Raw genomic sequence first — 14,437 nt, forward strand, 5'->3', positions numbered from 1 at the left:
ACAGCGGCGACGGACGGACTGATAGACACGTTGGGACAAGGAGGTGACGCATCAGCCGGGCCGGCGCCGGACAGACCTCCTCGCTTCACACTGGGGGAGCTCCTCTCCCCGGCTGCCGCGCTTTGACAAGCGTGGGCACACACACACACACGCACACACAAAGACACGTGGCACTGAACATGCCGGGACGCGCTCGGCGGGGCGCGCTCGCGGCCGCTCCGAACGGGCCAAAATGTCCGCCGCTTGGAACGAAGCTCCGGCGTACGTTGCATCCGCTCTGGCTTTACCGCGCGTCGTAGGCGAAACGTAACAATATATATATATATATATCGAATCCGGCAACATTGATGCCTTCAGGTAGCATATGTGGGTTTATTGACCAGTTGCCTTCACCCGAAAAGATCACGTTCTCGTGACGCCTGCGACAAAAAAGACGTTCCACGTCCGCCGCCAAGGTCTGTGAGTGGGGGGCGCTGGCTAACACTCCCAGGGTTCTACTAGTACACAGAAATACCCAAGAAAGTGGATGGGGAAACGCCGCCGCGGTAGCTCAATTGGTAGAGCATCGCACGCGACATGCGAAGGTTGTGGGTTCGGTTCCCACCTGCGGCAAGTTGTTTTTTCATCCACTTTAATTTCCATTAATTTATCATTACTTTATTTCATTTATTAAGCACATGCAATTTCCCCTATGTTGTACTTGGTGTCAATGTTTGTTGGCTTCTCGTTATATGACTATATATATATATATATATATATATATATATATATATATATATATATATATATATATATATATATATATATATGCTGTGGCGCTAGGCCTGTTTGATTAAGTGAGGGAGGAGCAGGCAGCTGAGATATGGCTCACTATGGAAGCTTCAGACGCAAAGTTCTACAGTGAGTTTAGTGTCTCCGACATTAGCCTACGGTTGGACTAAGTCCTAAAAAATAATGTCACTTGTTACAAATTTTACTCTCGCAAATCGCCGTGGAGGGTCATTGAAAGGCCGTGACGTTTTCAGTTGAGGAGCTGCGCTACTGAGCAGTCAGTTATTATGCCGTGTAGAATAATAAATGACGGCTGGAGTATAGTGGCGCAAGGGCAAGCTGAATTAAAATAGTACTCCTTAGGGCAATAAATGACTTCCGGATTTCCTGGCCCGTTGACATGAACCACGGATCTTAAAGGTAAGATCAACAAGTTTTGGGATTAGAAGATTTACGGTGGCTTGGGAAGCTACCACAGCACAATTCACCTCCCGCAGTTTTCTCGACTGTGCGCATGGCAAGCTCCGCATTCACAGTTTAAATTTCAGTCGAATCTCCTCTCCCCTTGCACGCCCAGCGTAGCGGCGAAAGACCTGGAGCGACAAAATGCCGTCAACGCAGGAGTCACGGGAGCGCTGCACACGAGTCGTGCGCCTCGCCGACACACAGGATGACCTCACAATCGTCTTCACATCTCCACCTCTAGAGCCCGTTAACCGACGCGCAGTGTCTCTCGCTGCCGCTTCAGCTCATTTTTTTGCTGAGTTAAAGCGACTTGTCATGACTTGTGGCCTGTTAAACTATGATTTTCGCATTCGGGCGGAGAAAAGATACCATGATTCGCTAAAAACTCACCTTTATTTTGAAAAATTGTTTCGCTGCCTTTTAAGATGACCTACACCGATCGACCGCAAACAAACGACGGAAAGGCGAGACGGATACAAACGCTTATCTGCGTCGTGCCTTTTAGTCCTTCGCTTACTGCCACGCTTAGCGCGTTATGGATCGCCAACTTGCCCGGTCTCACCCCTTGCCCTTTAAGGGCCGATAATAAACGAAGCACAAGGGAAAAAATAGCGAGCTTGGGGGGGCATCACCCACCACCTCGTTTCGGAGGGGGTGCTTTTAGCATCCATCAATGGGTTGAGGCGAAGTTGCTTAAGCGTCGAGTCAAGGTAGTGGTATTCTACCTCCACTATCCAAGGTATTCTACTTTCTAGAAGGTATCCTTCCTTCTTGAACACCGGAATAAGAGGGCTGAATTCTAGAGCACCAACGTAATGCAGTGAGTCACGTTTGTGCTGCAGTCCAGGTGGATGCCAATATTTCACTCACGAAACGTCCTCCAGCTTGCGGGCTTCGGCAAAACTATTTTTCAATATCAGTGTCCCTACGTTTCCAGTTATCATATCAATCTGGCCTCGACCTAGATTTGCTAGACTTATCATTAGTTCAGATGGCATAGCGACTGCCACGGAATGGCGTCAGTCCCGGGTTCAATCCCCAGATTATTTCAGTTTATTCAAGTAGCGGGCCTTTTTTTATTATTCGGTGGCGCTAGAGCGCTAAAGGTGGTTACCCGTACGAGGAGCATGCAATTGGCAGGGTGGTTCACTTCTTGAAGCCCCACTTGCGGTGTGGGCCCAGGATGGGGTACTTGTGGTACTTGTCCGAGGCGAAGTACTCCTTCAGGTTAGGCAGCTCCTCGAACTTCTTCAGGTACTCGACGATGTGTGGGTGCCGCTGCACGGCCTCGCCTTTGAACTCGCGGTGCCAGTCGAGCCCCTCGTAGAGCAGGAAGTCCACGTACGTGAGCCTGTCGCCCAGGGCCCACTTGTTGCTGGCCAGGTGCTCCTCCCAGGGCTTGAGCACGTTGTCGATGTTGTCCGCGTACGCCTTAAGCACCTCCTCGTAGTTGGGGGTCGGAGCCGTGGAGGTGAGCAGGCGTGTGGACAGGTCCCGGGCCTGCTGCTCGAGCACGTCCAGCTCGAGGGTCTCCTCCTCGTTCCTGGGAAACGAGGGTGGCAGGTTGTAGAACAGATCAACGAGAAATAGTTTCGCGTCTCACTGCCTCATTCCGAGCGTGGCATGGCAATTTCATTTCACGAAATACTCCAGGGGACGCTCTACATGAAGAGATAATAAGTAAGCTGGATTGGCGGATTATATTTCTACATACACTGAGAGCATAGGCGCGGAAAGCCGGAAACGAAGCATTTAGCAAATACGGAAGACGACGTCACATAAAAATTCCTGTACCAACACTTCTTTTCATCACAGATTTTGATAATGTCTGGGATAGTTAAACATACGCGTCAATAAGGGAGGATCGCGCTTTTTTAGCAAGTAAGCAAAGAATCAACGTGGCAAATTTTGGGAACTCATAGAAACGTCCACAAGGCGTGAAAATACCTTAAAAGCAGCAGCGTCACCACCATTTCGGTTTTGCGCGAAACTCGAGAAAGAGAACTTATGCAGTCAATTTCTCCAATAATCAGATTTGTGTAACGAAGGGGGTAAAAACAGTGCGAAGGAGAGGAAGAAAGCACATACGACGTACACAGCCCTGACTGACAACCTCTTTTTGTTGCATATTCAGCTGCAATATATAGGAATCCCTATGCACAGAGCGAGTAAGCGTCTTCTCAGTGGACTTTACGGACTTTTATTATTCTTTGCCACTTGAGTTTGCAAGCGATGAAGCTAGGAAGTGCACTGAGTGGTTTATAGGTGCACACAATTTCAGAACACATGTGGCATTCATTAGACATGTGTTTATAATTGCTTAGTTTTTACCTTCACTCAACTTTCGTCAGTCACAAGGATACTTTTTGCAATCAAACCGAAGGCGTTTGCATTGGATCGTGTCTAGCAGCGGTACTTAGCGATATTATTAGCGCGATAGGACAGGTGCCTTACGGCTAGCCTCCGAAACACAGATGTTTTCAGTGTTCCACTTTCTTGAAGACTTCCTAGTTTTTCACCGGACTAACCAAACTGACCAACAGTAATCTGTAGATGAGATTTTTTGACGCATTTCGTTCCGAGATGAAGATTTTACTACTGACATCTCAGCTACTACCCGACGATAAGTTGCGGTTCTTGGACATGGAATTGAACTTTAGGTTAAACCCCGTGTGCTGGTGTTATAAACCCTGCTCGTGCAAAAGCATTCTACTTTATTCGTCCTCCCATTCGAAATTCGTCGAAGCATCGCTCAATCTTGTCTCAAGGGAGCAGTAGACCGGTCATGTCACCATCAAATGAGAAGTAGCTCTCTGCGCCAAGCGCAGTGGCTACAGCATGCTGGCTATCCGACACCGTTGTTAACCTCTATAGCGGAACGATTATCAGCCACTATGAGACGGCAAAAAGAAGACCTATGGGCCCGGGTGCCAGACGACCTAGCTACGCCACTGATGGCAAGGGTGCCGAGGGAAAGGGGATGCGGTTGATGACAGCAGATGATTAGGTGGGGTGGGGGGGGGGCGTAATGATAAAATTTGCAGGCATATCTGAGAATAGATAGAGTAAGTACGGGGGTAGGTTATTACATGCAATGGCGGGTTGTGTCTTGATATCGCTGGGATAGCCATTTGTCCTGCAGTAGGACACAAGCAAAATGATGATGATGATGACGACGATGATGGTGATTACGAAGAAACGAATGAGCGACGTTCACGGTTGTGACGCTACACGGGGGTTCATCGTCCCACCAACCTGCCGGCCAGGTCGTGCTTCTTTCCCAGGTAGCGCAGGATGGCCAAGCTCTGGGTGATCTTGACGTTGCCGTCGATGTAGTACGGCAGGTTGGGGAACTTCAGTCCCAGCGTGAACTTCTCCTTGAACCAGTCGGATCGGTCAAAGTCGGGCGCCGGGCCGAACTTGTACAGCTTGTCCTGGAACTCGACTCCCTTGTACACGAGGAGGTTGCGGATGAACTGCGCCAGGCCCCGCACGTCCCAGTAGCCAACTACGGGAGCCATGTCCTGAAACGTGCGAGTAAGCGCGTCTCGTTTAATCAACGTTTGCCGGATGAGGCTTCGCATTGTAATTACGGAGCCAACAGCTACGTAAAAGGCAAGAAAAGCGGAGCACCAAGTTTTAGTGCTAGTACGGCTTAATAACAACTACAGTTCTTTTTTCTGTATTCCGGTTGCGCATGAACTAACATTGAATAGCATTCTGGCGAAGTTCACTATTGCAATCAACAAATAAAGTAACCGGTCTGCTGGCTCATTATGCGTATAGTTACTTTCTTGGTCCCGCACAAATGTCGTCTGTGCACACGTGAGGCGACGGTGTATACCTGCGAAATGCGTTCGTTCCCATGCCCCAGTAACCAGACTTTAAAAGGCATTGAGTTGGATCGATTAGCAGTGGCTTGGTAGACTGGTTTATGCGTCACGTTTCATTGGAGCCGCCAGACACGCTGCGTAGCTTTGTTCGCCATTCCGCTAATAGGCCGGCCCATTTGTTTCGAAGAAAGGGGTCACGCCGTAGGATAAGCCACCATTCACTCACCCGGGACTCCTTTGAAAGTACTATATATAGGTCTGGCCCACTTTTTTGTTTTGTTGTTATTTTAATGCGTGGTCAGTGGATCAGACGAGCTCTTGCCTCGGATGCTACCCTTGCTGAGGCACGCAGATTCGCCATTCGAAATTACGTCAGCGACCCACATTAGGGCACCCTCAGTGGTGGCTCAGTGGATACTTGGCGTTCGGCCGCTGAAAATTTGTTTGTCACGCTTTAAGTGCACGTTCAAGAAACACGGACGGTCACTACTAATTCTGAGCCACTCGCCGCGGCACTTATCACGACTTCTGTGTTGCCTCGGGGGCGTTAAGATTTGCCAACGAATTATTTTACGACGGCCTGTGTCGTGTGTGTCCATAATTTTGCTCTGTTATTTCTTTTATGTTCGATTGTAGTCTACGGCAGGCCTGCCTCATCCTACATATTTAACTTATATTTCTTGATATTAGTAACATGCAGCAGCATTTTGGTTAAGATCAACGTGCTGTGGTAGTTATAATTATAGTGTTGTACATCAGGCGGGCACGGTCGGGCAATTTGAACCGTGCCCGAACGAATCTCCCGCAAAAGCGAAGATGAACCATTATGTGCCTAGCAAATCTCCCAAAATGGGATGCTGTTGCATTCTGTCGTACACAGTCACGTTTTACGCCACGCCTATTGGCATAATGTTCTGATCGAGCCGCATTCTTACAAGGATTCCTCGCAGCTTCACTTCAACAGCAGTGTAGAACGCCTCGCTAAATACGTTTGACAACTGGGCTCCTCCTCCTGTCGTTTCAGCGTTCTCCGCTCGTCACCTTTTCTTTTTTATCGCCCGAGGTAGTGTCGTCAGTACGAGGAAGTATGCTCGGCAGTCAAATGTCGCTGCTACCGGCACCTGCTTTGACGTACACAAAAAAGAAGGCAGAGGCCTCGAAGCTTGCCAGGCCCTCAAGCAGGAAACGCCAGCTGTATCAGACCTGACTTGACTTGTCCTTGGCGAGCCGACGTCTCGCTATAATTGCTCAGTTGATAAGCCGCATACGCATGTTACTGTCACGGGTATAGAGACATAAATGAAAAATAAATTTGCAAGTTCTTTACATGGAACAGCAAAACAGCTAAGATGGTGGTCAGTCTATCATCAGAAACTCACAATGACCAACGTCGTCGGTATCGCAATGTTCCAAGTATCGTAATAAAATGCGGTTACGAGGCACTTATGGAGGCAGGAACTCTGTATATAGAATATCGATAGCCCCTTCCCGTCTACTCTATCCTTTTCTCTCTCTCTCTCTCTGTCCTGTCAAGCACGTGACCCCAGCGCCTCTCGTGGCCACTGTTCTGGTATCAGCCGCTCCGATTGTACAGCATGTGACAAGCTAAGAAATGCATTGGCGAATGCACCACTGATCAGCCCAAAAATAATTATTATACTAGCGTCAGCCGATTACGTTCTCTCTAGTTTTCTCGACGTCACAGCGGAGGCGGGCTTCTTTAAATATTGGTGTTTCCCGGTAATGGTGTTTGGAGGCACAGATTGAGTGCCGTTTTCTAGAAGGAGCTTGAATTATTACGTTGGTCACCGAGTGTAGGCACAGTTCGGCTGGCCTGTACAGTTTTCTTCCTTGCTTTTTCTTACATATTTTCTTTAATTAATAACCACTGACTACTATTACTACTACTACTACTACTACTACTACTTAACATCTACTGCTACTTATATCTACTGCTGCTTTACATCTAGCGGCAGTGCCGAAAAGAAGTCGGAAGTGTTCGCTCGAAGTCGCGTATTTAGCTTATGACTTCACTTAATCGCATGAATCTCCCGCTGGTGGCAACGTTTTGTGACGCTGTGTTCGACAGAACCGCGAATCATTGCATTCATTGCAACGACTGACTTTGTACATTCCTCTATGTGCTTGGGTACATGTAGACGAGTTGTCGCCGTAGAATGCGTAATTCGCCAGTGAGTGGTAGAAAAGGGGCGCTATAATGTAAAACTATTCCAAACGTTTCTATTTCAATTCTGCAATCAGCCCACCGCGATTGGTCAAAAACTTTTTTGGACCACCCCCACTTCACCGGTCTGTTACGCGACCTCACGAAAACCGGGATAGCTCCCCATCTGATATGACGTGTACACACTGATTATGCATAATTTGACCGAACAAAACAAAAAATAGTTATTCCTGATTCGACGCCTTTTCGCCATTAGCCCTCGGCTATTGGTCAAAAGTTTTCGGGTCGCACCCGCTTCACTTGCCTCTCACGCGACGTCACAAACCCGCAAAATCTTACCGCGTCAAAGTGACGTGTACGCGTTAAATATGCATTAATATGCCGAACAAAACTGAGTTTTCTTCTGAATAGACGCTGGTTGCCCCGTTCCGAAAGGAATAAGAGATGGCTGCCGCCGATCGCTCCAGCACTGGCTAGTCGCCCCTGCCGGAGATAATGCGTTTATTTGCGTGTAATAAAACAATCTGCGTGGCCGTGTAAAGTTTTCTAGAACTTTCGGCACCTTTACGACCTCGTTCTGCCAACTCTTCTTTGCTGAGGATCCGTTTTAGCGTCATTCTTAAGCTTCCGTTGCATGCCGCCGCGATTGTCGACGAGCCACCGCGAGCTAAGAGAAAGCGGACCAATCGCAGACGCCGGCACCACCCTCTTCATCGGTTTATAGATATTCAGTGCAGTGGTTCGGCCCCATCGAATTCCTCTCCACTTGAGCATGCTTCTCGCCTCTTGTGAGCCAATTAGACAAGGGAAACAGCTCAGTGCAGGCAATGTTATTCGTTTTTCAAGCGAACAAAAGTGACCTTCTATGAAGGAGGGGAGCATTTGATTGGTTTGTTCAGTCATTCCTGCGGGTGACCGCCCGATGCTTGCGTCGGCGGTTACGCAAATTTGACGTCAGGAGATTGGAATAAAAACTTATTGGAATAGTTTTACGTTATATGGCCCAAGGTACCAAAAGAACGAATGCCGCAATGTCGTTGCGAGTACCTTTACCGGAGAAAAGCTAATGAAGGCACTACGCGCGCACCGTGGGTGCAGGACACACAAGTTCAGAGCTCAGCACGCGCTGTTTTGTATCATTTACTTTGACGCACTGGTGTTTGTTAGCTACTGCTGTACCTTTTTGTTGCGCTGAAATGACCTACGTGACTGCACAACTAAAGTGCGCTCTACTAAGAAGCAAGCTCAAAACAACGCGCGCAAGCCTGGCCAGAACTGCGCCGCAGCTCGCGTTTTGTGGCGCACACTTCGTCGGCGCTTGTTGCAAAGCGACGGCTATAAATGCGGGGCGGGGCGGTTCGGCCGCGCGGCTCGTCGCGGCTGCGTGCACCTTCGCGTCTGTCGCGGCCGCTCGCCGACCGGCCTCTCGACGCGGTACTGGCGGTACGCCCATTCTCGCGCAAGCCACAACTCCCGCACTCACCGTTCAGATGCCTCGATTCTCGGGAATTCTCGAAAGCAACGGCAACCGCGGATTCGGTACTTTCTCGTGGGCGACTTAGCACGCGTCTCGCTGTACAGCCCACCGGCAACTGAGTGAATCGCGTACCCAACCCGCGGAACCACGCCGAAAGACCTCCCAGACAAGCCAGTCTGGCCGTGCCTCTCTCTCTCTCTCTCTCTCTCTCATTGGTCGTGCCACGTGATTCCTGCGTACATCCATAGTAAAAACGCTACGCAGACCCAAAAGCGACGAACAAAACGGCAAAGAAATTGCCGGAGAGGGAACCGGACGCCGGCGCGGGGTTGTTAGGTGGTGTTGGCTGTAGCGGAGGAGGCTTGCCCTCTCCCCCATCAAGTCTTTGACGGTGCTTTGACCTCTGCGCCGGCAGAAGCCAGAGCCCGCGCCACCGCCGCCGCCGTCAATGCAAGAGTGTGGGACGCAACTTGCCCGGTCTCTGTACACCCCGTACACCCCCTCTACCTCCACCCGAATGTGCGTGAGCTTGTCTGTGTGCGAAGTGCGCGCGGCTGTCTGAGAACGCTTATCTTCGTGCGCGTACAAACACACACACACACACACACACACACACACACACACACACACACACACACACACACACACACACACGACGGCGCTGTTTGACATTGCTTTTTCCTCGCGCATGCCTTTGCGCAATAGATTGCCAACCCAAACCGGATGCCTGGCAAGACAAACCGTTAACTTCCGCATTGTCGGGTTTGCCGTCCAAGTTTGCTGCGTTTCATCATGTTCGCTCGTTTAACACCAAGAGATTAAGCGTCACCCGCGGTTTGCTCATCGGGCATGATCTCAGCCGGTGACCGTGAAATCCCGCAGCCCCACCTGCTGGCTGTCCATGAACTTACGCGGCATATCTATGGCATATCTGCGACGCGCAGCTTCTGTGTTTAGAAACGCACGACGCACCTCCGGGACTGCTTGCCGCGCCGTGTGTGCTTCTGTGGCAGAACTTCAGTCGAGCAGACGTGCAGCACATTCTAAAAAGGTGCGGTGGTCATACAAGTGTCGGAATGTATGTGGCTGATCGCACGGAAAATATTAAGAAGTTCTTCTGTATTTCTTAAAGAAGCTGTTCTTGCGCGGCTGGTCGGTTAAAAGAGATGCTGTCTCGAACAAGAGCTCCATTTACTTGATTTACGTAGAATTATTTTACTTGCCAGGGGTTATGCCCGTTGCCATCAAAAGTACTGCATCACAAAGCAATGAAAGCACTTCAACGCTTGTTTGAAGACGCGAGCCTTCGTGACGTCTTGTGTCGTGTGTAATGTGTCTGATTCGCACCCTCGAAAACACCTTATTTACCCTTATTTACCCTCCCCCGTATATATATATATATATATATATATATATATATATATATATATATATATATATATATATATATATATATATATATATATATATATATATATATATCCAAGTGAGAAGCGAGAAGAAGTAGCTGAGTTCTCGTAGTCATCCGAAGGAGGCTGGTTCACATCTGATTCTGCTTGAATGGCATGGCATGAAGCATAGGTTTTCCAAGAAAACCATTACTTCTTTCGGGTGATCGTCATGCGACTGGGTTGGCCTGGCGCTGCCATGGCATCTGATGTGTAGCGCTACTGTATGCGCTCCCTGCCGGAGCCTACACACTAACTCTATTCTGATGGTTGCATCTATCATCCATTCTTCCTGTCCTCATCATCGTCTTTAATCACTATTTCTCATTATGTCTTCGTCTCCTTTCCTCCTTCTCCTGTGCAGAGTAGCAGGCCCGAGGATACTAGCTCGGGCCAACCTGTTTGTTTTTGTTCTGATCTGTTTCTCTCTCTCCTCTAATGAATTCTCCTCGTCCTCCTCTGTAGTTTCATGGATGAAGAGATTGCGTGGAAATCACAATTAGAAACAGCTTTGTGGCAGATGTACCCACACAAGCTTGTTATTTTTATCTCCTTACTGTCTCTAACGCTGGCTGCAAAGTTATTTTGCCGGGTACATTTATGGTATGAAGGTTAGGAGCAGGGATAAGGTGCCTCAGAAACGTTGGCCAGCCTTTCTGAGGCACTGTATCACTGTTTATAGCCTATTTACCACAGTGTGCTACTCCATCTGTGAGCCCCTTTTTGATTTAGGTACTTCTATCTGCGCCAAGGTTACCGATTAAGTTTAGGACGGAGGCGGAACGACACTCGAGCTACCGACTACTGTGTCGTTTGACTGTTGGAAATCATCATCATCATCATCATCATCATCATCATCATCAACAACAACAACAACACCACGATCATCATCATCAACAACAACAACACCACGATCATGATCATCATCAACAACATCACCACCGCCACCACCACCATCATCATCAACCTATAGTTTTGTCCACTGCGGGACGAGTGCCTCTCCCAGCGATATCCAATTACCCCTGTCTTGCACTAGCTGATTCCAAGTTGTTCCTGCAAATTTATTATAGTTTCGTCATGCGACCTATAATTTTCTGAAGTCCTCGACTGCGCTTTCCTCATAACGCTATTTTTCCTCACTAAAGTTCTTTTTTCTCTCTCTCTCTTTCTCCCCTCCCTTGACACCCATTATGTCATTCTTGAAGACCGCCGGTTACTTGCCCTACATATTACATGGCTAGCGCAGCTCCATTTTTTCCTCTTAATATCAACTGTAATATCGGCTGCACCAGTTTGTTCTCTATCCACAACGGGTGGGTAGAGAACAAACTCTGGTCTCTGTCCTGATCGTTACGTTACGCCTGACGTTTTTTTCGTTCTATTGTTCGTTGCGTTCCCCCTTCTTTCCTTTTCTTTCTCGTTTTTATTTCGTGGCGGGTTTCGGAAATACTCGTATCTACACATAACAACGTTATTCGACATCGCTTTAAGCCAGCTCGTTGCCGTGTGAGCGTGCCCGACAGTGAGCCTGTGGTTAAACAGGCGTAACGTCCTCACTATTGCTCTTTCTCGTGCCTCTACGTAGTACTTCCGTTGTGTGTTTCTGCGCCTCAAGGTTTGCTTGTCAGGGACTTGGGAAATGCTTATTTTTGTGCTGAGCGTTGCTGAGCACGTCTCGCTACAAACTCAAGCGCTCGACTGCCTCTCCATCAATTAGCAGGCACCTGTTTCGTACTTCTGTGTTTGCGTATACACGGAAAGCCAAATAGGGGAGACAAACAACGACGTGCGATTAAGTGACGCCATTAACGAGGCATAGTCGTGATGCAAACCCTTCCGCGCGAGATCTCGCACCTGTGCGAAGCGCGATAATTGTCGAGAGCGTGGCACGCTCTCCTCAATGTCAACCACGACTGCTTCCCAAGGCACGGCTCAGCCCTGGTTGGTTGTAGTGACAGAGACGCCCACGCTTCCTTGAGTGCGCACGCACGTTCGTGCCACACGGAATGTTTTTGGCAGCGACTGGCGAAATGCTTTAGCGCATGAACCCGTCTAGGCTACAGTCGGTTCCAGTGTTTTATGCTAGGGATGTGTCACGATATAGCCGTATGCGCTCACCGGCACTATCGCCAAATACCTGTCCTATATGTCTTATATTGTGTGTGACCCGGTAATAAATCTCCTGCATACTATTGATGGTCAGTATCCAATGATTCGAAGGCAGTACCTGCAGTCTTTTCTATCAGCCATGCGGCGTGGACCACACGAACAACTGGTATTCGAGATCAGAGAACTAATCCATACCTTGACCAAGAAAGGACACCTCGTGACATTTCAGTGGCTTCCAAGTCATTACGTCGTCATAGGGAACGAACACGCCGATAACGATGCTCGGTCGGCTTTTCAAGGCGACATAGAGGAGCCGGTACCGTTAACAAGCGCAGATGCCGCTAGAAAACTTCGAATTCTCACCCGTGATATCACGTTCTCCTTGCGGAACGCAGGAAGTTTTCAAAACAACCGGCTGCACAACCTAGACTCCTCTCTACGCCTTTGCATTCCAGCTGGACTCTGCCGTCGCGAAGCCACCCTGCTTTGTCGAATATGGCTAGGGGTGGCCTTCACTAAGTGTTTTGCATTCCGAATCGGATGGGCCGATGACGCCTCGTGTGATGACTGTGGTAGCGAGGAGACTCTTCAGTATCTTCTCTGGGACTGTCCTCGCTACAATTTACGGTGACGATCGCTCGCAATCGCGATAGCGCGCTTTGACCGAAGACCTCTAACAGAGGAACTTGTTTTAGAATGCCGACATCACAAGCCATCGCAGCGGAGGGCGACGAGGGCACTGTAGCAGTTTTTTTAAGGGCAACAGAATTGGACAAGCGGCTGCAGTCTGAACAGATGTTTATAGTGCTGCAAGTGCTACTGTGCTGTGCGGTGACGGTATGCGGTGACAGTCACCGACTTTGACTGTATGTCTATGCTCCTAATTCTTTCTTTATCTCTACTTTGTTATCACTTTACCTCCCCCTCCCCTCTCTCTCCAGCGTAGGGTAGCAAACCGGATCTTCCCATCTGGTTAACCTCCCTGCCTTTCCCCTTTCTTCTGTCTCTCTCTCTCCTGTATACTATATTCACCGAATTTAAGAAAACAAAGAAAGAAAACAAAGAAACCTCGCGAACCAAAGTCCTGTCTTAACCTAGACTTGAAAAACGGAAGAACCATTTGCTCCGTACCATCACCTCGCGTGCCCCAGGCACCCCAGACAGGATATCCCAAAATATATAGGCATTGTTAATTCCGTCGCACCTTGTCCGGTATCATCTCTTTGTATTCAGGGTGTTTCTTTTCTCTCGAGGCATGCTGAGGCAGTTGAGTACGAGTGACGGCTGATGGCGCTTTCCAGTTGGCAAACAGACGTACTGATCTCAAAGTACGCTCGCGAGTTCTCGCGGGAGCACTTCTTAAAAAAAATTTTCAGCGCTGCTGCTCGGCCACGGCAAGGCACCATCATTTCAGTACAGCGTAGTGAGAACAGTGTGATTACGCGTGTTGAATATTCGGACGCTCACGCTAAAGTTGAGGGAGAAGATTTACGTGACAGAAATCGTCGTAAAAAAAGCCACACCACTTCCGAGGCTTATCTGGTGTCGTGCAGAGGAGTAGTGAGTGCTGCTACAGAAGAGCTATACATACGCAGGCGGACATGGGTTAAAACAAAGCCCGATGTCGAGGTTTCGAGAAACGGAGATTATCACTGTCAGTGTTCGTAAATACCAGTTCACATTATTGACATATTTTTCTATCATCTAGCTGATGGTGTTGGTATCGTAACACGCGGTCCTAGTCTGGCCAGTAGCGTCTCTTTCAGAAAGAGAGAGAGTGAACTTTAATGAGCACCAGCAGTTTTGTCGGCTGGGCCTAGGCCTCCCACGATGGGACGTCGAGGTCTTGCCTCTTCGCCGCTTCGTAGGCCTGCTGGGTCGCCCAGTGTTGGTCGTCGAGATGGGAGCTGCGCAGGGCGGCGTGCCATCTCGACGAAAGGGTCACGGGATTAAGGTCTGGGTGCTGATTTTTGCACTCCCATAGAATGTGGGAGAGTGTTGCTGATTGAGTTTTACAGACCTTGCACGTCTGGCTTGGGTAGATGTCGGGGTATATGGTGTGATAGGGTGTGATGGAGGAGTATGTATTGGTCTGTAACAGGTGAAGGGTGGTTGCCTGTGTTCTGTTTAACTCGCGGTGAGGGGTGGG

The 14,437-nt window shown here is 49.0% G+C and overlaps 1 protein-coding gene across 1 annotated transcript; it reads right to left on the reverse strand.

Moving 5' to 3' along the window:
- Positions 1 to 1,610: 1,610 nt before the first annotated feature.
- LOC135912524 (glutathione S-transferase-like) lies at positions 1,611 to 8,905 on the reverse strand. The gene is made up of 3 exons (XM_065444979.1): positions 8,738 to 8,905; positions 4,492 to 4,760; positions 1,611 to 2,779 (listed from the first exon to the last, which is right to left on the reverse strand). Exons 2-3 carry the CDS (start codon positions 4,755 to 4,757, stop codon positions 2,383 to 2,385), a joined length of 663 nt encoding a protein of 220 aa, XP_065301051.1. The 5' UTR covers positions 4,758 to 4,760; positions 8,738 to 8,905; the 3' UTR covers positions 1,611 to 2,382.
- Between the last annotated feature and the right edge of the window lie 5,532 nt (positions 8,906 to 14,437).

Source organism: Dermacentor albipictus, chromosome 2 (assembly GCF_038994185.2).
Source record: "Dermacentor albipictus isolate Rhodes 1998 colony chromosome 2, USDA_Dalb.pri_finalv2, whole genome shotgun sequence".
Taxonomy (NCBI): domain Eukaryota; kingdom Metazoa; phylum Arthropoda; class Arachnida; order Ixodida; family Ixodidae; genus Dermacentor; species Dermacentor albipictus.